General features: G+C 42.3%; 2 protein-coding genes across 9 annotated transcripts in view; both read right to left on the minus strand.

The window, feature by feature from the left end:
- Positions 1-26: 26 nt before the first annotated feature.
- Positions 27-12,014, minus strand: LOC110494154 (TBC1 domain family member 20). Of its 2 annotated transcripts, none has more exons than XM_021568935.2 (8): positions 11,229-12,014; positions 9,180-9,365; positions 7,018-7,098; positions 6,300-6,486; positions 5,839-5,940; positions 5,562-5,703; positions 5,043-5,227; positions 27-1,634 (listed from the first exon to the last, which is right to left on the minus strand). In XM_021568935.2, the coding sequence occupies exons 1-8, from the start codon at positions 11,284-11,286 to the stop codon at positions 1,367-1,369; spliced, it is 1,209 nt and encodes a 402-aa protein (XP_021424610.1). In that variant the 5' UTR covers positions 11,287-12,014; the 3' UTR covers positions 27-1,366. The 2 variants fall into 2 exon arrangements, with proteins under 2 accessions (XP_021424610.1, XP_036806125.1); XM_036950230.1 differs by lacking the exon at positions 11,229-12,014 and adding an exon at positions 10,611-11,135.
- A 10,299-nt stretch (positions 12,015-22,313) lies between these two features.
- elmo2 (engulfment and cell motility 2) overlaps positions 22,314-24,113 on the minus strand; it is a 34,371-nt gene continuing 32,571 nt past the window's right edge. For all 7 annotated transcript variants that reach the window (XM_021568941.2, XM_036950235.1, XM_021568939.2 and 4 more), the window contains one exon: positions 22,314-23,959. In XM_021568941.2, coding sequence (XP_021424616.1) covers positions 23,759-23,959 — 201 coding nt within the window. In that variant the 3' untranslated portion in view covers positions 22,314-23,758. The remainder of the gene's footprint in view (positions 23,960-24,113) is intronic.

The raw sequence follows: 24,113 nt of genomic DNA on the forward strand, positions 1-24,113 counted from the left end.
AAACAGATATGTCCACTCAACCTATGCAGTTTGCATTGATCTTGTTTTTAATTTTTTTTTTATTGTTCTCATGACAAATATAACAATTCAACATAAAAGGCAGATAAAAACCATTGCAATGATACAGAATGAGGCTATTTCAGTGCAATGAAAACCATCCATGGCTAACACTGATGGAGTCAATAGGCACCGCTGAGTATCTGCGTGTCACAATCGAGTCGACTACACATGATTCTACTCATGTATCTCTGTTGAACAAATTTCAGTAGGTCCAATGCGACACATTCAAATTGTGTCAACTGTAGTCTTTAAGCTCAAGTGACATTTCTTAAAATTAAATGTGCAAAAAAACTTGTCATTTCTACAACCAGGCCATTTGGTGAGTTTGGTTGAAATGTGATAGGGTGTACAAACAATGTAATAGGACTTCATTATAGTGCAATAAAAGCATGGGATCAAGCCACGGCTCATGGGATTGTCTGGGAGTGCTATCGGTGCTTTGTCGCAGATCACAAAGCTAACCTATTCCAAACCTAACCTAATTTAGGCATGCTGTGGAAAAGAGCTATTGCAAATTGTCATCCATAAGGTCAGAAGACCCAAGTGGATTCTGTTAATTTAATATAATGTTAAAAATGGGTGTGCTTGTACAAAACTTATATTTCCTATAACTTAACAATAATAATGATGCTTTAGAAAATTAGAAAATGAAGTGCTAAACATACAAAGATGGGACTAAGACGTGTGTATTTGGTCTCGGTACAGAATGAAAGGAAAGGAAGAGGGACATGATGTGTTGAAGGCAGAGGATTCAACTTGATGATCTGCGGGGGGGACCATACCAGTGGCAGGATCTCTGTCCTTGTGCCAATATGGCCCATGTGAGGTTCAGAGGGACATTTAACTCACCCCTGAACCTGACAGCACAGACCGTCTAAATGAAACCCTATTCCCTATACAGTCCACTAGATAGGGAGCCATTTCAGACACACACACGCTCTTCATTGGCAACAGTTTCGACCCCAGTGACAACTCTTCAACCTAGGAAACCTAAGTCTTTGCTATAAGTTGTCACTTGCCATCACTCCTAATAGTTTAATCTCGCTCAGCACAACATTTATCACCATTCGGTTTTATTAACAAATATAAATTAAATACAACGTTGACAGTCAAGTCTCTGTTCCATTCACGTCCTTCATATTAATGTGGAAAATAACTTCATATTCTCTTTAAAGATCTCTATTCTCTCTCCTTCCTGTGGATGTCTTCTGCTGTAATGGCCATCAGCCCCCTTCACTCGCCTACAAGTCCCCTTCACTCGCCTACAAGTCCCCTTCACTCGCCTACAAGTCCCCTTCACTCTCTCTCAGGGGAAGAGGTGTAGGTCCAGTTTGGGCGCCCACTCTAGGGCCGTGTTGACCAGGGTTAGGGCGGCTGCCCCCAGGGCCACAGTGAGCCCCATGACGGCCAGTCGGACGAAGCGCCGAGCCGTGGTGGGTTGGGCGGTCGCCACCATAGCACCTGCAGCAGCTCCCTTCAGTGCCTGCTTCTCTCTCCGCCGCCTCCGCAGCACCGTGTCCGGCCGCTGCTGCTCCGGGGTCAGATCAAAGTCTTTAAAGGTGGAGGCTGCCATCCTGAGAGACAGATGGCAATGGTTTTAACACCAGGAGGGCTACAGCCATGTTCAAATTCAAGAGTCATTGCTTAATATGCTGATAAGTACATGATAACAGACCTACAGGCTAACGTGAAGGAGGAGACAGAGGACAATGTTATTAACACCAGGCAGCTACTGCTGGGATAGCGCAGAGGAATTTGCATGATTTCATGGCTGTTTGGGGCTAACCGTGTTACTTGTTCTAGTACAAACTAGTTCTATTGGTCTCCCATACTAGTGGTATAGCTTAGGAGAACAAACATCAGAAGGACATGTATTTTCCTAAATATACAGAACCTTCGCTTGGGGTATGTGTGTATTTCTATAAACTAGGATACCCGTGAGGATTTCCTAAGCTGGACAACTTGTTACAGCTGTTGAGAAGTAATTGATGATAATCTGCCAATTTATTTCCATGTCATTATATTAAGATATAAGGGGGGAACATAGCTATATTCAACTAAATTCAAGAGTTGGTTTAAAACCTGTTTTAACCCTCTCTCATGGTTTGTGTTGACGGATTTCTCAAATTGTATGACATAAAACATAACTTGTCTGTCCTTGCATTTATGGCTATGTAAGTTGTCATTATATAATATATTACGCATGAATCAGTTAAATTAGACAATGAACTTGAACCCTGTAAGAATCCTGGATTTTTTTGTATGGAGATCTCAGAATTTTAAATTTCAAGTTAATGTCACATGCATAAGTACAGTGAAATACCTTTCTTGCAAACTCAAAACCCAACAATGCAATAATCAATAACAATGTTATACTAGAGAAAAAAAACAAGAAATAGAAAGAGCACAATAAGTAAGCAAGCATACTATATACAGGGTCAGTTTCAATACCATATTTACAATGTGCAGGGACACTGGAGCGATGGAGGCAGATATGTATAGGGAGGGGTAAGATGACTAGACAACAGGATATATGATAAACAGACTAGCAGCAGTTTGTATGTGAGTGAGTGTGCGTGTCTGTAGGGTCAGTAGAAATTATATTGTGCATATTAAGTGTGAGTGAACAGATGAAGTGTGTAGGGCCCCGTGAGTGTGCATGGAGACAGTGCACAAATAAAAAAGTTCAATTAATTAGTCCATGTAGCTATTTATCAATCTTAATGCTTGTATAATCTGTTCAAGAGCCTGTTGTTGCCAGACTTGATGCACCGGTACCTTTTGCCATACGGAAGCAGAGAGATTAGTCTATGGCTTGGGTGGTTGGAGTCTTAGCGATTTTCCGGGCCTTCCTACCACGCCGCAGTGTAACATTTTGTGTCTCCTTAGGTTACGGCGTGAAAACAGTTTTTATGGGCACACAAATCCCAAATAATGTATGTGATTGCAAAAAACGAATGCTTCTAACCGAGAGTCACCTTACCTTTATACTTCAAACCTAAATTGACACTGTGGTTCTTCAATAATTATGCATAATACTTGTTGGATGCGTATTTTCACACATCATCTGATCCAGGAAGGAATTTTCAGAATAATAGTCGTCAAGTGACAAAAAGCTGTTGTGATCGCGCATGTGATTAAAACAACAGTCCAAGTGTTCGCAAGGAATGTCAAGAATATTTGTCTCTCATTCGTTACGCTGGTGAAGACAGTTGTGCCTGGATCCACGTTGGATCGAATATCCCTAGTGAATTGTTGTTGATCATCGGTTGTTGTCGGTTTGATTTACAACAGGATCTCGTTAGATTTAACAGAGAATGCATCAAGGTAACGAGTTCATGATTGGATAGTCTACTGTGTGCAATTGTGTAGGATAGGCTATAGCGCAACACCCAACGCTATTCCTAATAATTATTCTGCATATATATGGCAACAAATGACATAGCCTAGTGGGCTTATTGGACAATATGATCTGGTAATGAAATAACATGAACAAAAGCTGAAGAACATAAGCACATCCTTCTGCAGTTGCTGGAGCCAAAATGTATTTATCGTGTTGTTTAATTGAAAAACGCAGCACACTGCTGCTCATGCTCCCAAGTGATATTTATCTACAACAACGCCTGATGAAGACCTAAGGGACGAAACGCTGTTGTAGATAAATATCACCTGGGAGCATGAGCAGCAGTGTGCTGCGTTTTCCTTTCTGTTTTTCAATTAAACAACATGATAAATACATTTTGGCTTCCATTTTACAACTGCAATGTTAAACAATATAAGGAGCTTGAAGTAACCTACTTGAACTTGGAGCTCAGAAATTCAAGTACTGGTATAGGCCTACCTTAAACATGTGGTGGTTGAAAAGTCCTTGTAATTATTGTAGTCAATTGATAAATTCCCATGCTCCCTTATAATTATCTGTGATTACATTTTTAGCCGTTTTTGTAAGATGTGACCACTTTTGTATGTTTCCCGCTACTTCAATTGAAGGGTGTTACTCTACTCTGTTGAGTTAAAACCATGTGCGGTTATTATGAGGACAACATCTAATGTTGGCTTCAACTTGGCTTTCCATACAAATCCTTCTGTTTAAAAAAGCAACCTGGTTTTTGGTCACTTTCTCATTATAAAAACAGCGACGGTGAGATTAATGCTACCGCTATTCATGGCTTTATGTGTGCCTGCGTCTGCCACACAGGAAACAGAAAAGTCGCCAGACTTACCCCAATCTATGTAGTCATGCAATGTCCACATTATTCTCATATTTTAAGAATGTAATAATTGAATATCAATGCCTAAGCAAGGCCTAAAGAATTCATTATTTCTAAAGTGGTTATGGCCTACTTTTGCATGCTTTTGGGGGAGGGAGGGTTCTATATTAGGCCCTATATGTACAATTAAATAAATGAACCCTGCTTAAAGGATGTATAGTCTAGGCCTATGTTGTTATATAGCTGGAGTTATGGGCCAATTTGCATATATTCACTTTTATTCCTCAAAGTACACATTTGTAACTGCATAAAATGTATTTTAGTTTAGTTTCAAACTATTTAGAAATGTTTATCCCAATGTCACACATTGGCCACATTATTTATAGAAAGACACACGTACATGTTCAAATTCCTGTGTCATTGTTTAAATACGCTGGAAATAAGTACATGATAATTGTCGTACAGGCTAGTGTGAAGGAGTAGACAGAATTAGCTCAGTGTCAGGTTATTAGCGCCCAGTTCACCTGTCAGGGGAGATGAAGGTTATTTTGTCAGATTACACTCTCTCATCTCAGAGTGTTAATGACTCGCAACAGCAAATAAAAAGAGGGGGGAAAGAAAGAGAAAAAGAAAGGGGGAAAGACAGAAAAAGGAAAAGAGGCTTGGAGAAAGGAGATGTAGGAGGAGGTAGAGGATCTAGTGGGGGAGGGTGAGAGAATCCATGGGAGAGACTACATGACAGAGTCAAGCGAGAGAGGCAGGCAGGCTTACTGTTGACTGTACTGCTGGGCAGCCTCCCTGGCCAGCTCGGAGGGGGGGAACTGGACAAAAAGGTCTCCTGCGCGGCTGATGAGCGTCTCGTAGGGCAGGTCCTGGGGGATCTGGGACAGGAGATGGTGCACCGACGCCATGTCACACTCACAGTCCAACACCTCGTCCTCCCGGTACTGCACAATCTGAAACAGACACCGACCAAACGGCGTGTGAGCGCGCACACACCCACAGTACAACAAGCAGTTAACATTTTATTGAATTCAATAGATGTTATCAAACTTCTACGGCAACTTAGAAGACATTGTCCGAAGACAAGAACACAGCATAAGTGGTCAGCTAAGCTCTTTGCTGCTGGAAAAAAACATTTATTTGTATTTTTTTATAAAAGGCACATTTGAACTCTAAGGATGGCTAAAGTCACATTTTATCAGATCCATGTCAACTGACAAAAAAATAGGGTTATGTTTGGAGTCACTTAGAAAAATGCTCTACTTTAGTCCTAAAAAGAACACTCACCACAGCAGCAAAATAGATTGGCATCAGGGGATGGCAGGCCAGGAAGAAGTCATACAACCGCACAACGTGTCGGAAATCTGACAGGACATGGCCAAACCAGGTGATGAGCCAGCTAAGGGCAAAGATGGTGCCCACCTCCGCCCTGAGGACACAAAACGTAATGACACCCATTTAGCAATAAGTCAAATAATTGGTATTATAGCTACATCAGTTGTGCTCATTAGTTATTTGAACAAATTACTGATTGTACCAACAGAACAAGAGAAAAGATGCTTACTGCTGCATGAAGTCATGCACCTCTGGATTGACCCTCTCGATGATTGGCATCAGATAGTTAAGGATGTGTTTAGTGTTGTCCATGGTGGGGTCCATAAAGTCCCTGCAGTAAAGAAACAGGAGAGAGAAACTGGACACTTGACAAACTGAACCAGAATCAGATAATCAACAAGACAGTCTGTCAAATCATAAAATAGAAAGTAGCACTGCGTATTGTTAAATTAAATGCTTCGAGACTTGCCTCGTCTCCAGCAGCAACTGTATAGGATGACTCATCTAGCCAGCTGTGCGCAGTTTACAGTTATTTAAACCTGTACACAGTATAAAATGCTGAAACTAACAGGAGGTGCTGTTATTGTAACTGGCTATGTTCTATTTTCTACATGGCTTCCATTCTACTTAAAACCCCTTTGAAAGCCAAGCTCCTATGGGAGGGAAGCACCTAGAGAGACAGAGACCCACCTGAGGTGGTGCGTGGAGAGTTTCTCCACCAGAGCGGTAGCAAGCCGCTCGCCCAGCACCAGCAGGAAGGTGACCACGATGTCATGGTAGCCCTGGTAGTAGTGCAGCTGAGTGTTCCTTCCCAGCACCCGCAGGATGATGTCAATCAGCTCCTCCTGGAGGCCCTCTCGCTGCTCGTCTGGCATGCCTACACAGGGAGATGAGTCAAATGTCAAAAGGTCACAAGTCAAAAGGCCCAGCTGATTTCCTCATTATGGGCCAAATCCTAACTAGGGAAAAGCATGTATAACTTGGCCTTTGTGTATCTTATGCACGGATGTCAACAGGAGACCAAGTTATGCAGGCAGCTCCCAAATTAGGCTTCTGTAGTATACAACTGAAAAAGAAGACGTCACACCCTTCCTGACAAACCAAACTTTCACATACAAAAAGGTTGTCCTGAATTCTTGGCCAGTGAAACACAAGCATGGCAGAATTCCAAAGAATTCCCAGTAATCATTTTGGGACTTTCTGCTGCTTTAATAAATAAAAGCAGTAACATATAGACATCTAGGACACTCTCCAAAAGAAACAAATACAAACTGACAGGGTTGCGTAGTCTGTAGGCCTACATCACACAAGTCAAATTCAAGCGGGAGGCAGCCAGATCAGACAATGATGACAAACCACACCACTGCCTCACATGATTTAGTGCTATTCTAAGACCAGTGTCACTCACCAGGAGGGAATCTTCGCAGGGAACGCTGGACATCCAACAGCACCTGGTTATAGTCCTTATTATTCTCCCGCTCTACTTCCTCTGGAGAAGAGAGAGATCAGGTCACACTTAACTAGGAATGCACGATATATCGGGTGAACATATCGGAATCCGCCGATATTAGCTCAAAAATGCCAACATCGGTATCGGCCGATGTCTAGTTTAACACCGATGTGCAAAACCGATGTCAAAGCTGACGTACCTACGTTTATATAGGTATGAACATTACGTAATGACGCCACGTAAAATTTGCCTCTAAATGTGCAACACAGCATTCCTAACTTAGCCCACAATGTCTGCTGTGTGGCTCGAGCAGTCAACAAGTCGAGCAGTCATTTGAAAGTGTAAGACAATTTCAGCAAGACAACTCAAAGGCGTAATCCATTAAAGCCAAGATAATGGAATTCATTGCCCTTGACAATCAACCGTTCTCTGTCGTGGGTGATGTTGGCTTTCGCCGACTGGTCGTGCACCCGGTAAACACTACCAAGTGCGCTATTTTTCAGATGTTGCCCTACTGGAGTTACACAGTAATGGCGTCACTGCTATTAGCTTTAAGAAGTACATACTATGGAACACCGTTTGGGTCTTTGCGTGTCAAAAAAGATACAGTAGCACTGTCAAAAATGTACCCAAAAAATTCTGCAAACAAGAAAACACCGGTCACGAACTATGTGTTTACAATACCGCGTTGGTAATAAAGCATCATTTGTTTGACCACAACATCTGGCGTAGTTAGCTTTAGCTTGGTACCTAGATAGCACCAATACAACCAGCCTGAAAACAATGACCAGTAGAAACTGCAGTCATTTTCATTATTCTTAGCAATGATTTAGGAATCCTTGTGAGTAAGTATTAGCTAGGTTGCCACTTGTTGCTCTATTGAAATTGAACTTAAGATCATGAAAATAAATAGCTAGCCAGCTACTTAACCTTGTTGCCCAAAGCTAACGTTATATGCAGCCAGCTAGCTTCATCTGGCTATTGAGGCTCGACCGGACCGGGTTGTGAAACTAGCCACAATAAGGATTAGGCACAAAAAAAGGAATTTGCGGTTTGCCTTCTAACTAAAAGTATGTCATCGACAGTAATGAAAATAAATACAATTAGTATAATTATGCCATACTTTTATTCTGAAGGCTAACCGCAAGGTCCACTGTTGTGGCTAATCCTTATTGTGACTAGCTTCACATAGATGGGTCCGAACACCATTAATCAAATAAGAACTGTCTTATAAATTAGGGTTATTTTAGATGACACCTAGCTATATAGTTAGCTAGCAAACTATAGCTACTGAAACATATGTCGTTTTGCTATGTTTTTGGGAAAGAACATTGTGTGAATCCATGAGCTAGCTAGCTTTTTTTTTAAAATGACCAGCACTGTAGGTGCGCGAGACAACTTTACCAGCATCATAGCATACATCAATGAATTGTTATGACATATGAAATACGAGTGAGTGGTACATGACGTAAACGTGTAATAACTACGTTGAAAAAATTACCAACGCGTTAAATTATTATATGATGTGCAGTCATATTCAGGTCCTGATTGGTCAACAAGCTTAATCGACACGTCAAATCGTGTTAAATAGTATATTTTAAGACACGAAAAGACCCAAACATCGTTCCATAGAAATCCTGGTTGAGAATCAAACGACTGAATAACGAAACAGCGCAGCAAGTGAATGAAATAGGATTTGATTATGTTTTACTGGTAATGGGGACATATGTAAATGCCAACAAAATAACTTTTTAGTCAGTGTGGTGTGACGGCCTACACAATGACGGCCTACAATATTGGATATCTGTATTGGCCAAAAATGTTACATCCGTGCATTACTACTGTTAACCAACAACGGTTGTTGGGCGCATGGAAGATATATAGGCAATTGCAGTGGCGATGTGGACTCTACTGTAATTTATGAAACTCTCAGGTTCAGCAATTAGTAGACTAACTCAAGTGACAAAATCTGCTGTCAATTAAGCTCAGACCCCTGCCAAACCCTAAATCCCCCTTAAAAATAACTCCAATACATGCCCCTACGCTTGATACAGGACTATTACCCTTTTTAGCCTTAGTGGCATCCCTGGTTTGTCAGTGGCAGTGGCAAGGCAGCTCACCTGATTTCTCAGGCAGGATGTCGGTGGGCACGTTGAGCAGCCGTGGCCACACTTTACAGCGGATCTCATCAGTGAGCAGCCCCCCCTCGCTGATGGCCATCCTCCTCAGCACTGCCACATCAACTGGCGTCACGTTCAGGGCCTGAGAGATCTCCGCTAACTTCCTCTTCCTCCGGGGGTCCCCATCTGTCCACATGACAATGGTTCAGGTGAGGTCTCAACTCACAGCAGTTACAGTAGCACAGTGGCCATTAGCCAGAACATCCTCCTGAGATAGCTAAACTCGGAAGCGGACAGGCAAAGTATCCATCAGACCTGGGGTTCCTAAACGTTTTTACTCAGGCCCCCCTTCCAGCAGTGGGGAACATCCTGAACCCCCCCCACGCACATGTCTATTTCTATAGGCACAAGCACTGTTCACACCCCTCTTGTTAACACAGAACATTTTGTAGGTTAAAAGCCCATTTGTGCAATTCTACACATTTTGTCATATTTATTGTTTATTTATGTGATATTTGAGTGACTCAAACATTACAACAAAATTTATGGGCTAAAAAACACCTACATGGGCTAGGTGATCTGGACATTTCTGATAAGTTATAAATAGCTCTCTAAGGTATGCAATGACCAGTGGTGTAAAGTACTTAAGTAGTACTTTAAAGTATTTTTACTTACGTAGTTTATTTAGGTATCTGTACTTTACTATTTACATTTGACAACTTTTACTTTTTCTCCACTACATTGTTAAAGAAAAGAATGTGCTTTTTACTCCATACATTTTCCCTGACACCTAAAAGTACTCGCATTTTCAATGCTTAGCAGGACAGGAATCGGTCCACTCACTTATCAAGACAACATCCCTGGTCATGTCTACTGCCTCTGATCTGTAGGACCCACTAAACACAAATGTTTTGTTTGTAAATCATGTCTACGTGTTGTTGTGTGCCCCTGGCTATCTGTAAAAAAATTTTTTTTTTTAAAACAGTCTGATGTGCTTATTATAACATACATAAGACACTCACTAAACACAAATGCTTAATTATGTCAGTGTTGGAGATAGCCCCTGGCTATCTGTAAAACAATACATAAAAACAAGAAAATGGTGCTGCGTGGTTTGCTTAATATCAGGAATTTGAAATGATTTATACTTTTACTTTTGATACTCAAGAACATTTAAAACCCAAATACTTATTGACTTTTACTAAAGTAGTATTTTTCTGGGTGACTTTCACTTGATAATTGGGTACTTTTTCCACCACTGGCAATGACTGACATGACAAGAGGAAACCTGATGATGCACTACCCAATTTCGAAATTGCACCTTGTGCATTCTACTATTAAAACTTTCAAGAATGAGTTGAAAGCTGGACTGAGTTCCTAAAATAAAACATTTTGTTTAGGAAACACTGCAACAGACAAGCAAGTACATACCTGACAAAACTGAACCGCAGACACCCAGCTGACTGAAGTGTGAGGGAGTACTTCAGTAAATTAACCACTGGGTTGGGGAGTTACAACCATCATGTAATGTAACGTTAGTACCTGGCTAGCCCAATTCATGACCTTTTGACAGTCCCCCTGCACTGTGCCTTTGCTGGATATTGATGTCACTGAGCCACACAAACTGCCAATACTTGTGTGCTTTCAGGAGTATTAAATATTTATTATAGTTAATTTAGCTATGTATTTTAAGGAAGCCTGTAGTATAACCCCGTTCTCTTATACGTTCCTAGTACTGTTCCGGTGATTGGTGAAAGAGTTAAGGAGACCATGTCAAATAATGCCTGGGTAACTACCAGTCAATGAATGGTGTGTTGTTAGCTAACTGTAATGCATTTCGTTTTCCAGCTGTTAACGTAAACGTTAGCTAGCTAATCTAGTTAAAACAAGTTTGCAAACATGCGTCATGGCACGACAACTAGTTAGCTAGCCAGACACATTCGTCACATCCTCTCAACTAATTGGGTAACTAGCTAACAGCTAGCTAACGTTAACTAGCTAGCTAAACAAAAAAAACAATGAACGTCCACGACGTTAGAATAACGTTACCTTGTTTTCCAATCCCATTCAAAGGTGAAGACGCACCAACACTTCTAGATCTTTTCATGGTTTCCACACTACAATCTTCTCGTCATCGTAGATTATACTATTGGATAGATATCATTTTCTTTCTCCAACAAACTGATTAGCTGTACATGACAAATGTTACCAATACCAAGCTAGCCTAGCTTGCTAAATATATCAGTTATCTACGTCATTCAGCTATTGGTTATTTTATCGCAAAGTATAGCCAATTGCAAACATTTGATTACTCACATAATTAACGTAATAATTTAGAAAGATACAATTTAGCTAGGCAGCTAGCTACGTTAGGCTTTTGCCGGACAATTAATTTGATCAAAGACTGTACAGTATGAAGATAGGCTAAAACTGTTTATCCAATAGAATTCCCCGATCACGCTTGTAGGCGATGTCATGGCGACGTTGTATAAGCAAGGCTCATGCGTATAAACTTGTAATCGGGACTAACGGTCGTCTAGCGCCAAACTCCACATGTGCAGGCCGTCAAATCAACGGAAGTCTTTCGTTATCAAGTCGTTTTTGACGAAAATGAAAACGTGTCAGTTTGTTACTTTCACAAGGTTGGGGTAATACCATGTTCGATTACTTAAAACATTGGCTCGAATCTAAGTTGTGCCTTTAGATTTAGAGAAAATTAAAAACTAAATAATAATTGTTCACTTCTCTCATTGACTTCCCGCCTCGTCTATTTAGCCAGCCTTCCCGGAAGTCTCGTAATGTTGCGCCTCTGGGTTTAGAAACTCTGTGATTCGATGCTTTGGTGAAGGTGCCCGCGCTGATTGCTGTCGAGCAGGGGCATATTCATTACGGAAACCCTTTACTTACAGATAACTGTATATGGTTTAGCGTTTAAGAACCAAACGGAAGCAAACATAGCAAAACGACAGTTTTTGTTAAGTCCCTCCACGTTTCGTTCAGTTTGCTTCCGTTTAAAAAACATTTTTCAACAGAATCGGCGTAATGAATACGCTACAGGTGATGTTGACGTACAGAGCAAGGATGCTGCTGGAACCCGTCTTTTTTCATATATATATATTTATATGAGGTTAGCCGAAGCCACTGCCCTTTTCAACAAGGGTTGTAATTCCTACCACATACAGACCCAATCAATCGATATAATGGGGAACTATCATCAGAAATCACGGGATATGAATCATAGGGGCGCCGCCTGACCCACAATTAAAGCCAGACGGTTCAAATCAACGTTTCATATCGTCATTTCCGAGTAGGCAAAAAGCATCAACCACGGCAGTTATTACACCCAGCATACATTGGTGGGGGTACTGAGTAATAAATTAATTCGGCCATAATCAATGGATTTCATGACTGGGAATACAGTTATGCATCTGTTGGTCACAGATACCTTTAAAAAAAAAAGTAGGGGTGTGGATCAGAACCTGTCAGTATCTGGAGTGTAGCATAACACATCTCCTTCGCATAGAGTTGATCAGACTGTTGATAGTGTCCTGTGGAATGTTGTCCCATTCCTTTTCAATGGCTGTGCGAAGTTGCTGGATATTGGCGGGAACTGGAAAACGCTGTTTTACAGGTTGATCCAGAGCATTCCAAACATGCTCAATGGGTTACATGTCTGAGTATGCAGGCCAGTTTTCAGGAATTGTGAGTAATGCAGACATTTTCAGGTTTCAGGAATTGTTTACAGATCCTTGCGACATGGGGTTGTGTATTATCATGCTGAAACATGAGGTGATGGTGGCGGATGAATGGTACGACAATGGACCTCAGGATCTCAACACGGTGTCGCTGTGCATTCAAATTGCCATTGATAAAATGCAGTTGTGTTCATTGTCCGTAGCTTATGCCTGCCCATATCATAACCCCACTGCCAACATGGGGCACTCTGTTCACAACATTGACATCAGCAAACCACTCGCCCACACAACACCAAACACGTGGTCCGCGGTTGTGAGGCCGGTTGGACATATTGCCAATATCTCTAAAACGTAATTCTCTGGCAACAGCTCTGGTGGACATTGCTGCAGTCAGCATGCCAATTACACACTCCCTCAAAGTTTGAGACATCTGTGGCATTGTGTCTGCGAAAGTATTCGGCCCCCTTGAACTTTGCGAGCCAAATACAGGACCATTCTGGAAGAAAACCTGATGGAGTCTGCAAAAGACCTGAGACTGGGACGGAGATTTGTCTTCCAACAAGACAATGATCCAAAACATAAAGCAAAATCTACAATGGAATGGTTCAAAAATAAACATATCCAGGTGTTAGAATGGCCAAGTCAAAGTCCAGACCTGAATCCAATCGAGAATCTGTGGAAAGAACTGAAAACTGCTGTTCACAAATGCTCTCCATCCAACCTCACTGAGCTCGAGCTGTTTTGCAAGGAGGAATGGGAAAAAATGTCAGTCTCTCGATGTGCAAAACTGATAGAGACATACCCCAAGCGACTTACAGCTGTAATCGCAGCAAAAGGTGGCGCTACAAAGTATTAACTTAAGGGGGCTGAATAATTTTGCACGCCCAATTTTTCAGTTTTTGATTTGTTAAAAAAGTTTGAAATATCCAATAAATGTCGTTCCACTTCATGATTGTGTCCCACTTGTTGTTGATTCTTCACAAAAAAAATACAGTTTTATATCTTTATGTTTGAAGCCTGAAATGTGGCAAAAGGTCGCAAAGTTCAAGGGGGCCAAATACTTTCGCAAGGCACTGTATATAGGTCCATGACGGCCGGCCAGATAGGTAGGTCCAGACAGATAGGTAGGTCCGTCCAGCCGGCCAGATAGTTAGGGTCCGGCCAGATAGGTGGTTCCGGTCGGCCTGCCAGTCAGATAAGTGGGTCCGGTCGGCCTGCCAGTCAGATAAGTGGGTCCGGTCGGCCTGCCAGTCAGATAAGTGGGTCCGGTCGGCCTGCCAGTCAGATAAGTGGGTCCGGTCGGCCTGCCAGTCAGATAGGTGGGTCCAGCCAGATTACTAGGTCCCGCCAGACAGATAGATTGGTCAGGTCGGCCTGCCAGTCAGATAGGTGGGTCAGGTCGGCCTGCCAGTCAGATAGGTAGGTCCGGTTGGCCGGCAAGACATGTAGGTCGCCTCCCGGGTGGCGCAGTGGTCTAAGGCACTGTATCGCTGTGCTAGCTGTTCCACTAGAGATTCTGGGTTCAAGTCCAGGCTCCGTCGCAGCCGGGAGGCTCATGGGGCGGCACATAATTGGCCCAGCGTCGTCCGGGTTAGGCCGGCAGGGATATCCTTGTCCTTATATTAATATATATATTTATTTATATATATATAAATAAATACATATAAATATATATATATATAAATATATATATAAATATATAAATAAATACACACATATATATATATATATAAATATAAATATAAATATATGTGCAGGCCACACCTATATATCTGGCCACACCTATACACCTATATATCTGGCCGGCCTGTCGGCCTGCCAAATAGCTAGGTCTGGTCGGCCGGTCACATAGCTAGGTCCGGCTGGCCAGCCAGATAGGTGGGTCCAGTCGGCCAGCCAGAGAGCTCGGTCCTGCCGACAGGCCAACAAGATAGCTATTTGGCAGATCGGACCTAGCTATTTGGCAAACCGGACCCAGGCCAGCCATATAGCTCGGTCCGGCTGGCCAGCCAGATAGTTTGGTCCTGCCGGCCAGCCAGATAGTTTGGTACTGCCGGCCGGCCAACCAGATAGTTAGGTCTGGTCTGTCGAATATCTAGGTCCCTTCAGCCGGTAAGATAACTAGGTCTGGCCGGCCAGATATATAGGTGCGGCTGGCCAGTCAGATAGGTAGGTCCGGTCTGCCAGATAGGTGGCTACTTTGAAGAATCTCAAATGAAAAATATATTTTGATTTGTTTTGCACTTTTTTGGTTACTCCATGATTCCATGTGTGTTATTTCATAGTTTTGATGTCTTCACTATTATTCTACAATGCAGAAAATAGTTTAAAAAACATTTAAAACCTTGAATGAGTAGGTGTGTCCGAACTTTTGACCGGTACTGTATGTATTGACGGCCTGCCAGATAGATAGGTAGGCCCGGCCTGCAGTCCTACCACATAGCTAGGTCCAGCCAGATAGGTAGGTCTGGTCTGCCAAATAGCTAGGTCCGGCCGTCCAGACCAGCCAACCGGCCAGATATGTAGGTCTGTCCGGGCCAGATATAGAAGTAAGGCTGGCCAGCCAGATAGGTAGGTACGGCAAGCCGGGCAGATCCAGTTGAAGTCTGAAGTTTACATACACTTAGGTTGTCATTAAAACTTGTTTTTCAACCACTCCACAAATATCTGGTTAACAAACTATAGTTTGGGTAAATCGGTTAGGAAATCTACTTTGTTCATGACACAAGTAATTTTTGTTGTTTACAGACAGATTATTTCACTTATAATTCACTATCACAATTCCAATGGGTCAGAAGTTAAATACACTAAGTTGACTGTGCCTTTAAACAGCTTGGAAATTTCCAGAAAATTTCATGGCTATAGAAGCTTCTGATAGGCTAATTGACATCATTTGAGTCAATTGGAGGTGTACCTGTGGATGTATTTCAAGGCCTACCTTCAAAATCTTGCCACTTTGCTTGACATCATGGGAAAATCAAAAGAAATCAGCCAAGACCTCCGGAAAAAATTGGTAGATCACAAGTCTGCTTCATCCGTGGGAGCAATTTCCAAATGCCTGAAGGTACCACATTCATATGTACAAACAATAGTACGCAAGTACAGTGGGGCAGAAAAGTATATAGTCAGCCACCAATTGTTCTCCCACTTAAAATAAGTTCTCCCACTTAAAAAGATGAGGCCTGTAATTTATCATAGGTACACTTCAACTATGACAGACAAAATGAGGGGGAAAAAATCCTGAAAACCACATGATAGGATTTTTAATTTATTTATTGGATTTTTAATTAATTTATTTGCAAATTATGGTGGAAAATAAGTATTTGGTCAATAACAAAAAAGTTTCACAATACTTTGTCATTGCCAACAAAGGGTATATAACAGAGGTCAAACGTTTTCTGTAAGTCTTCACAAGGTTTATTATCACACACTGTTGCTGGTATTTTGGCCCATTCCTCCATGCAGATCTCCTCTAGAGAAGTGATGTTTTGGGGCTGGTGCTGGGCAACACGGACTTTCAACTCCCTCCAAAGATTTTCTATGGGGTTGAGATCTGGAGACTAGCTAGGCCACTCCAGGACCTTGAAATGCTTCTTACGAAGCCACTCCTTCGTGTTTGGGATCATTGTCATGCTGAAAGACCCAGCCACGTTTCATCTTCAATGCCCTTGCTGATGGAAGGAGGTTTTCACTCAAAATCTCACAATACATGGCCCCATTCATTCTTTCCCTTACACGGATCAGTCGTCCTGGTCCCTTTTCAGAGAAACAGCCCCAAAGCATGATGTTTCCACCCCCATGCTTCACAGTAGGTATGGTGTTCTTTGGATGCAACTCAGCATTCTTTGTCCTCCAAACACGACGAGTTGAGTTTTTACCAAAAAGTTCTATTTTGGTTTCATCTGACCATATGACATTCTCCCAATCTTCTTCTGGATCATCCAAATGCTCTCTAGCAAACTTCAGACGGGCCTGGACATGTACTGGCTTAAGCAGGGGGACACGTCTGGCACTGCAGGATTTGAGTCCCTGGCGGCGTAGTGTGTTACTGATGGTAGGCTTTGTTACTTTGGTCCCAGCTCTCTGCAGGTCATTCACTAGGTCCCCCCGTGTGGTTCTGGGATTTTTGCTCACCGTTCTTGTGATCATTTTGACCCCACGGGGTGAGATCTTGTGTGGCGCCTCAGATTGAGGGAGATTATCAGTAGTCTTGTATGTCTTCCATTTCCTAATAATTGCTCCCACAGTTGATTTCTTCAAACCAAGCTGCTTACCTATTGCAGATTCAGTCTTCCCAGCCTGGTGCAGGTCTACAATTTTGTTTCTGGTGTCCTTTGACAGCTCTTTGGTCTTCGCCATAGTGGAGTTTGGAGTGTGACTGTTTGAGGTTGTGGACAGGTGTCTTTTATACTGATAACAAGTTCAAACATATGCCATTTAATACAGGTAACGAGTGGAGGACAGAGGACCCTCAAAGAAGGTCTGCGAGAGCCAGAAATCTTGCTTGTTTGTAGGATTTTTTTTTTTCTTCTCATTTTGTCTGTCATAGTTGAAGTGAACCTATGATGAAAATTACAGGCCTCATCTTTTTAAGTGGGAGAACTTGCACAATTGGTGGCTGACTAAATACTTTTCTGCCCCACTGTATAAACACCATGGGACCACACAGCCGTCGTACCTCTCAGGAAGGAGACACGTTCTGTCTCCTAGAGATGAACATACTTTAGTGTGAAAAGTGCAAATCAATCCCAGAACAGCAGCAAAGGACCTTGTGAAGATGCTGGAAGAAACAGGTACAAAAGTATCTATATCCACAGTAAAACGAGTTCTATATCGACATAACCTGAAAGGCTGCTCAGCATGGAAGAAACCACTGCTCCAAAACCGCCATAAAAAAGCCAAACTACAGTTTGCAACTGCACATGGGGACAAAGATCGTACTTTTTTGGAGAAGTCCTCTGGTCTGATGAAACAAAAATAGAACTGTTTGGCCATAATGACCATCGTTATGTTTGGATGAAAAGGGGGGATGCTTGCAAGCCGAAGAACACCATCCCAACCGTGAAGCACGGGGGTGGCAGCATCATGTTGTGGGGGTGCTTTGCTGCAGGAGGGACTGGTGCACTTCACAAAATAGATGGCATCATGAGGGAGGAATAATATGTGGATATATTGAAGCAACAATAAAGCTTGATCGCAAATGGGTCTTCCAAATGGACAATGACCCCAAGTTGTGGCAAAATGGCTTAAGGACAACAAAGTCAAGGTATTGGAGTGGCCATCACAAAGCCCTGACCTCAATCCTATAGAACATTTATGGGCAGAACTGAAAAAGCAAGGAGGCCTACAAACCCGATTCCGATACACCAGCTCTGTCAGGAGGAATGAGCCAAAATCCACCCAATTTATTGTGGGAAGCTTGTGGAAGGCTACCCAAAACATTTCACCCAAGTTAAACAATTTAAAGGCAATGCTACCAAATATGAATTGAGTGTATGTAAACTTCTGACCCACTGGGAATGTGATGAAAGAAATAAAAGCAGAAATAAATCACTATTATTCTGACATTTCACATTTTTAAAATAAAGTGGTGATCCTAACTGACCTAAGACAGGGAATTTTTACTAGGATTAAATGTCAGGAATTGTGAAAAACAGTTTAAATGTATTTGGCTAAGGTGTATGTAAACTTATGACTTCAACTGTAGGTAGGTCCAGGACAGCCAGCCAGATACAGTGCATTCGTGAAGTATTCAGACCCCTTGATTTTTTCCACATTTTGTCACATTACAGCCTTATTCTAAAATTGATTACATCATTTTTGCCCCTCATTAAACTACACACAATTCCCCATAATGACAATTTGAAAACAGGTTTTTATAAATATTTGCAAATGTATTAAAAATTAAAAACAGAAATACCTTATTTATGTAAGGAAATAAGGTATGCTATGAGACTCAAAATTGAGCTCAGGTGCATCCTGTTTCCATTGATCATCCTTGACATGTGTCTACAACTTGATTGTGTCCACCTATGGTAGATTCAGTTGATTGGACATGATTTGGAAAGGCACACACCTTTCCAAATCACTGGAAAAGGATAGAGGGAAAGATGAATGGCGCAAAGTACAGCGAGATCCTTGATGAAAACCTGTTCAAGAGCGATCAGGACCTCAGACTGGGGCGAAGGTTCATCTTCCAACAGGACAATGACCCTAAGCACACAGCCAAGACGATCCAGAAGTGGCTTCGGGACAAGTCTCCGAATGTCCTTGAGTGGCCCAGCCAGAGCCCGGACTTGAACTCGATCGAACATCTCTGGAGAGACCTGAAAATAGCTGTGCAGCAATGCTCCCCATCCAATCTGACAGAACTTGAGAGGATCTGCAGAGAAGAATGGGAGAAACTCCCTAAATACAGGTGTGGCAAGCTTGTAGCATCATACCCAAGAAGACTCAAGGCTGTAATCGCTACCAAAGGTGCTTCAACAAAGTACTGAGTAAAGGGTCTGAATACTTACATAAAATGTGATATCAGTTAATCTTTTATTAATATATTTGCAAAAATGTCCTAAAAACATTATGGGATATTGTGTGTAGATTGATGAGGGGAAAAACAATTTAATACATTTAAAAATAAGGCTGTAGCGTAACAAAATTTGGATTAAGGGGTCTGAATACTTTCTATATGCACTGTAGCCAGATGGTCAGATAGCTAAGTCCGTCCGGCCAGCGGTATAGTTAGGTCCGGCCAGCTGGTTAACAGCTAGGTCCGGCCGGATGGCCGACAAGATAGGTAGGTCCGGACCTACCTAACTGGCCGGCAGGACCTACCTACCTGGCAGGCCGGACCTACAACCTCCTGGCCAGCCAGACCTATCTATCTGGCTGACTGGCTGGCCTTACCTATCTACCTGGCTGGACCAACCTACCTTGCCGGCTTGCTGGCTGGACCTATCTGGCTGGCCAGTCCTATCTACCGTGAAGGTCTGCCGACCCATCTACCTGGCCGACCAGACCTTCCTACCTGGCCAGCCAGCCGGACCTATCTTCCTGGCCTGCCGGCCCTACACAACATTACCAAAAGTATGTGGACTCCTGCTCGTCGAACATCTCATTACAAAGTCATTGGTAATAATATGGAGTTGGTCCCAACCCTGCTGCTATAAAGCCTCCACTCTTCTCGGATGGCTTTCCACAAAATGTTGGAACTTTGCTGTGGGGACTTGCTGCCGTTCAGCCACAAGAACATTAGTGAGGTCAGACACCGATGTTGGGCGATTAAGCCTGGCTCATAGACGGCGTTCCAATTCATCCCAAAAGGTGTTCGATCGGGTTGAGGTCAGGGCTCTGTGCAGGCCAGTTAAGTTCTTCCACACTGATCTCAACAAACCATTTCTGTATGGAACTTGTTTTGTGCACAGGGTTATTGTCATGCTGAAACAGGAAAGGGCCTTCCCCAAACTGTTCCACAAGGTCGGAAGAACAGAATCATCTAAAAGGTCATTGCATACTGTAGTTTTAAGATTTTCCATCACTGGAACTAACAATGAAAAAAAGCCCCAGACCATTATCCTCCTCCACCAAACTTTACTGATGGTACTATGCATTCGGGCAGGTACTGTTCTCCTGGCATCCGCCAAACTCAGATTTGTCCTTCGGACTGTCAGATAGTGAAGTGTGATTCATTACTCCAGACAGCGCGTTTCCACTGCTCCAGAGTCCATTGGCGGCGAGCTTTACACCATTCTAGCCAACCCCTGGCATTGCACATGGCCATCTTAAGCTTGTGTGCTCGGCCATAGAAACCCATTTCATAAAGCTCCCAACGAACAGTTATTGTGCTGACATTACTTCCAAAGGCAGTTTGGAACTCACTGAGTGTTTCAACCGAGAACAGACAATTTTTACACGCTACACGATTTAGAACTCAGCAATCCAGTTTCTATGAGCTTGTATGGCCTACGAGTCATGACATAAACGTGGTTGCATAAAGATAATGTAAACGTGTGAAAAGTCATTTCAATACCCTTTTTTCCAGGACAAACATACCATACGAGTTTAACATATTTATTCACACAAAACACATTTTTTTAGTAAGGCAACAATATATACAGACAATGATTTATATATGAATACCATACGTACAGTTGAAGTCGGAAGTTTACATACACCTTAGCCAAATACATTTGGCTAAATTCCTGACATTTAATCCTAGTAAAAATTCCCTGTCTTAGGTCAGTTAGGATCACCACTTTATTTTAAGATTGTGAAATGTCAGAATAATAGTAGAGAGAATGATTTATTTAAGCTTTTATTTCTTTCATCACATTCCCAGTGGGTCAGAAGTTCACATACACTCAATTTGTATTTGGTAGCATTGCCTTTAAATTGTTTAACTTGGGTCAAACATTTCAGGTAGCTTCCCACAATAAGTTAGGTGAATTTTGGCCCATTCCTCCTGACAGAGCTGGTGTAACTGAGTCAGGTTTGTAGGCCTCCTTGCTCGCACATGCTTTTTCAGTTCTGCCCACACATTTTCTATAGGATTGTGGTCATGGAGCTGTGATGGCTACTCCAATACTGATGCCATCTATTTTGTGAAGTGCACCAGTCCCTCTTGCAGCAAAGCACCCCCACAACATGATGCTCCCACCCCTGTGCTTCACGGTTGGGATGGTGTTCTTCGGCTTGCAAGCCTCCCCCTTTTTCCTCCAAACATAACGATGGTCATTATTGCCAACAGTTCCATTTTTGTTTCATCAGACCAGAGGACATTTCTCCAAAAAGTACAATCTTTGTCCCCATGTGCAGTTGCAAACCGTAGTCTGGCTTTTTTATGGAGGTTTTGGAGCAGTGGCTTCTTCCTTGCTGAGCGGCCTTTCAGGTTATGTCGATATAGGACTCGTTTTACTGTGAATATAGATACTTTTGTACTGGTTTCCTCCAGCATCTTCACAAGGTCCTTTGCTGTTGTTCTGGGATTGATTTGCACTTTTTGCACTAAAGTACGTTCATCTCTAGGAGATCGAACACGTCTCCCTCCTGAGCGGTATGACGGCTGCATGGTCCCATGGTGTTTATACTTGTGTACTATTGTTTTGTGCAGATGAACGTGGTACCTTCAGGCGTTTGGAAATAGTCTACAATTCTTTTTCTGAGGTCTTGGCTGAATTGTTTTGATTTCCCCATGATGTCAAGCAGAGAGGCACTGAGTTTGAAGGTAGGCCTTGAAATACACCCACAGGTACACCTCCAATTGACTCAAATGATATCAATTAGCCTATCAGAAGCTTCTAAAGCCATGACATCATTTTCTGGAATTTTCCAAGCTGTTCAAAGGCACAGTCAACTTAGTGTATGTAGACTTCTGACCCACTGGATTTGTGATACAGTGAATTACAAGTGAAATAATCTGTCTGTAAACAATTGTTGGAAAAATGACCTGTGTAATGCATAAAGTAGATGTCCTAACTGACTTGCCAAAACTATAGTTTGTTAACAAGAAATTTGTGGTGTGGTTGAAAAACGAGTTTTAATGATTCCAACCTAAGTGTATGTAAACTTCTGACTTCAACTGTACATGTATTTCATGACTAACATGTCATTCACTAACAGCACTAGCCTGAACACGGTCATGGTTTAGCACGTCATGTTAAAGAGTACCTAATGCTTAAGCCTCTTCAGAAGCCTCTATACTGTTGGGGTGTCCATTAGCAACCCGACTTTGTTCAATGTGGCATTTTGTAGAATTCTCTAAGCAGCTACACGCTTTTGACAGTGATGTCTTTGACATAACATCCCTTTTAGATTGTGTACTATGAACAATGGGACATCAAATATCAGAACCCCTTTACAAAGGTAGAACCCTTTTACAAATAACTTGCAATACAAGACCACTGAATCCTATTCATTTACGTACAGTGTAACCAAACTCCAATAGCATATACTGAGCACATTTCTTGTTACTTTCATCAGCAGTGCAAGATACAACAAAAACACATTATTCAATATTTGACACCTTGACCATTGAGGATTCATGTTACGAGGCATTTTGGCCATCTCCTAACCTAATAATTCCAGAGAATATGTGACTTCAGAGTGCTTGCGTGGTGAAAGGTCCATTTTGTTTAGTGTTAAATGTCTCCACATACAGATCACCATTTGGCAACTGAGTTTGACTGTGCAAAGTATAATAATTATAGAAGACAAATAAGCCTACAAATGGCTTACTGCTTTCTCTGATACCTCTGTCAGTTTAATACCTAGCTCAATCTTTTAAAGTCAAATGAGTAGGTTGCTAGAACGTTGATGTTCCTTCTCTTCAAAGCTGAGTCCACAGTCATTTACAAAAATATAATCAGATTCTGCATAACAAACATCCATAATATTGATTAGTACTGAATTAGAGGATGAGCAGCCACGGGGAGTGGCTTGAATACAACACCTTGGAAAAGACCCTGGGCCGTGATGTGTCAGTTCAAACAGATCTGGTTCTATTGTTATAACGATGCATGAAGCAATTTTGGGGCTCAGCTGTAACTGTTCAAAACACAGAGCTTATTTAACAAAAAAGGTGGTACGGCCATGAAGTATTTGAATTACGAAACAAAATATTAACTTTCAGGTTCGTATCAAGCATGTACCATAACGTTGCTTTTTAAAAAGAATACAATGGAACATTTTGTTGTCTAGTGTTACGTAGCCTGCCTGTATTATTTGTGGGCAGTTGGATTTCAGAGTATCAGACAAGTGATGTTGATTTCAAGATTAAGTGGCTAGGGGATGAGTGGTTTCCTCCGTCTTATTACACACAAATGCACACGCAACCGTGCCCCACACACACACACCGACACAAATACGGCCCAGCTCTCTCACACAAACCCCTCAGCCGTAGTTGTAGGTGAAGTTGTAAGTGCTGGGCTCTTTTGGCACAGGGGGAGGGGCTTCAGGTATGGCGATGTTCTCCAGGTCCAGGAGGCGGAGCTTCATCTCCATAGAGATGAGCGTGTCCAGGTCGCTGCGGGTGAGGTCACTGCCCATCTCTCGGCCCAGCAACGCACACAGCCCATCAGTCCAGACACAGTACTGCTCAGTGCAGGCAGGCGCATGCACGCACACAACACACAAAGCAAATAGAGAGCACGGGTCAGATAACATACAGTACATTTGCGGTATGCCCTCACATACAAAGCAGATCATGTCTTCAGAGTTATTAATTCTGAGGGGTTAAACATGCCGT

Source organism: Oncorhynchus mykiss, chromosome 17 (assembly GCF_013265735.2).
Source record: "Oncorhynchus mykiss isolate Arlee chromosome 17, USDA_OmykA_1.1, whole genome shotgun sequence".
NCBI lineage: Eukaryota > Metazoa > Chordata > Actinopteri > Salmoniformes > Salmonidae > Oncorhynchus > Oncorhynchus mykiss.

Bases quoted from the DNA above. Each gene is read 5' to 3' on its own strand.
- LOC110494154 (XM_021568935.2), bottom strand. From the start codon at position 11,286: ATGAAAAGATCTAGAAGTGTTGGTGCGTCTTCACCTTTGAATGGGATT. The intron at 9,366-11,228 runs GTAACGTTATTC...TCATGTGGACAG, and splicing joins GAATGGGATTGGAAAACAAG to ATGGGGACCCCCGGAGGAAG. The intron at 5,704-5,838 runs GTAAGCATCTTT...TTGTGTCCTCAG, and splicing joins GTGCATGACTTCATGCAGCA to GGCGGAGGTGGGCACCATCT.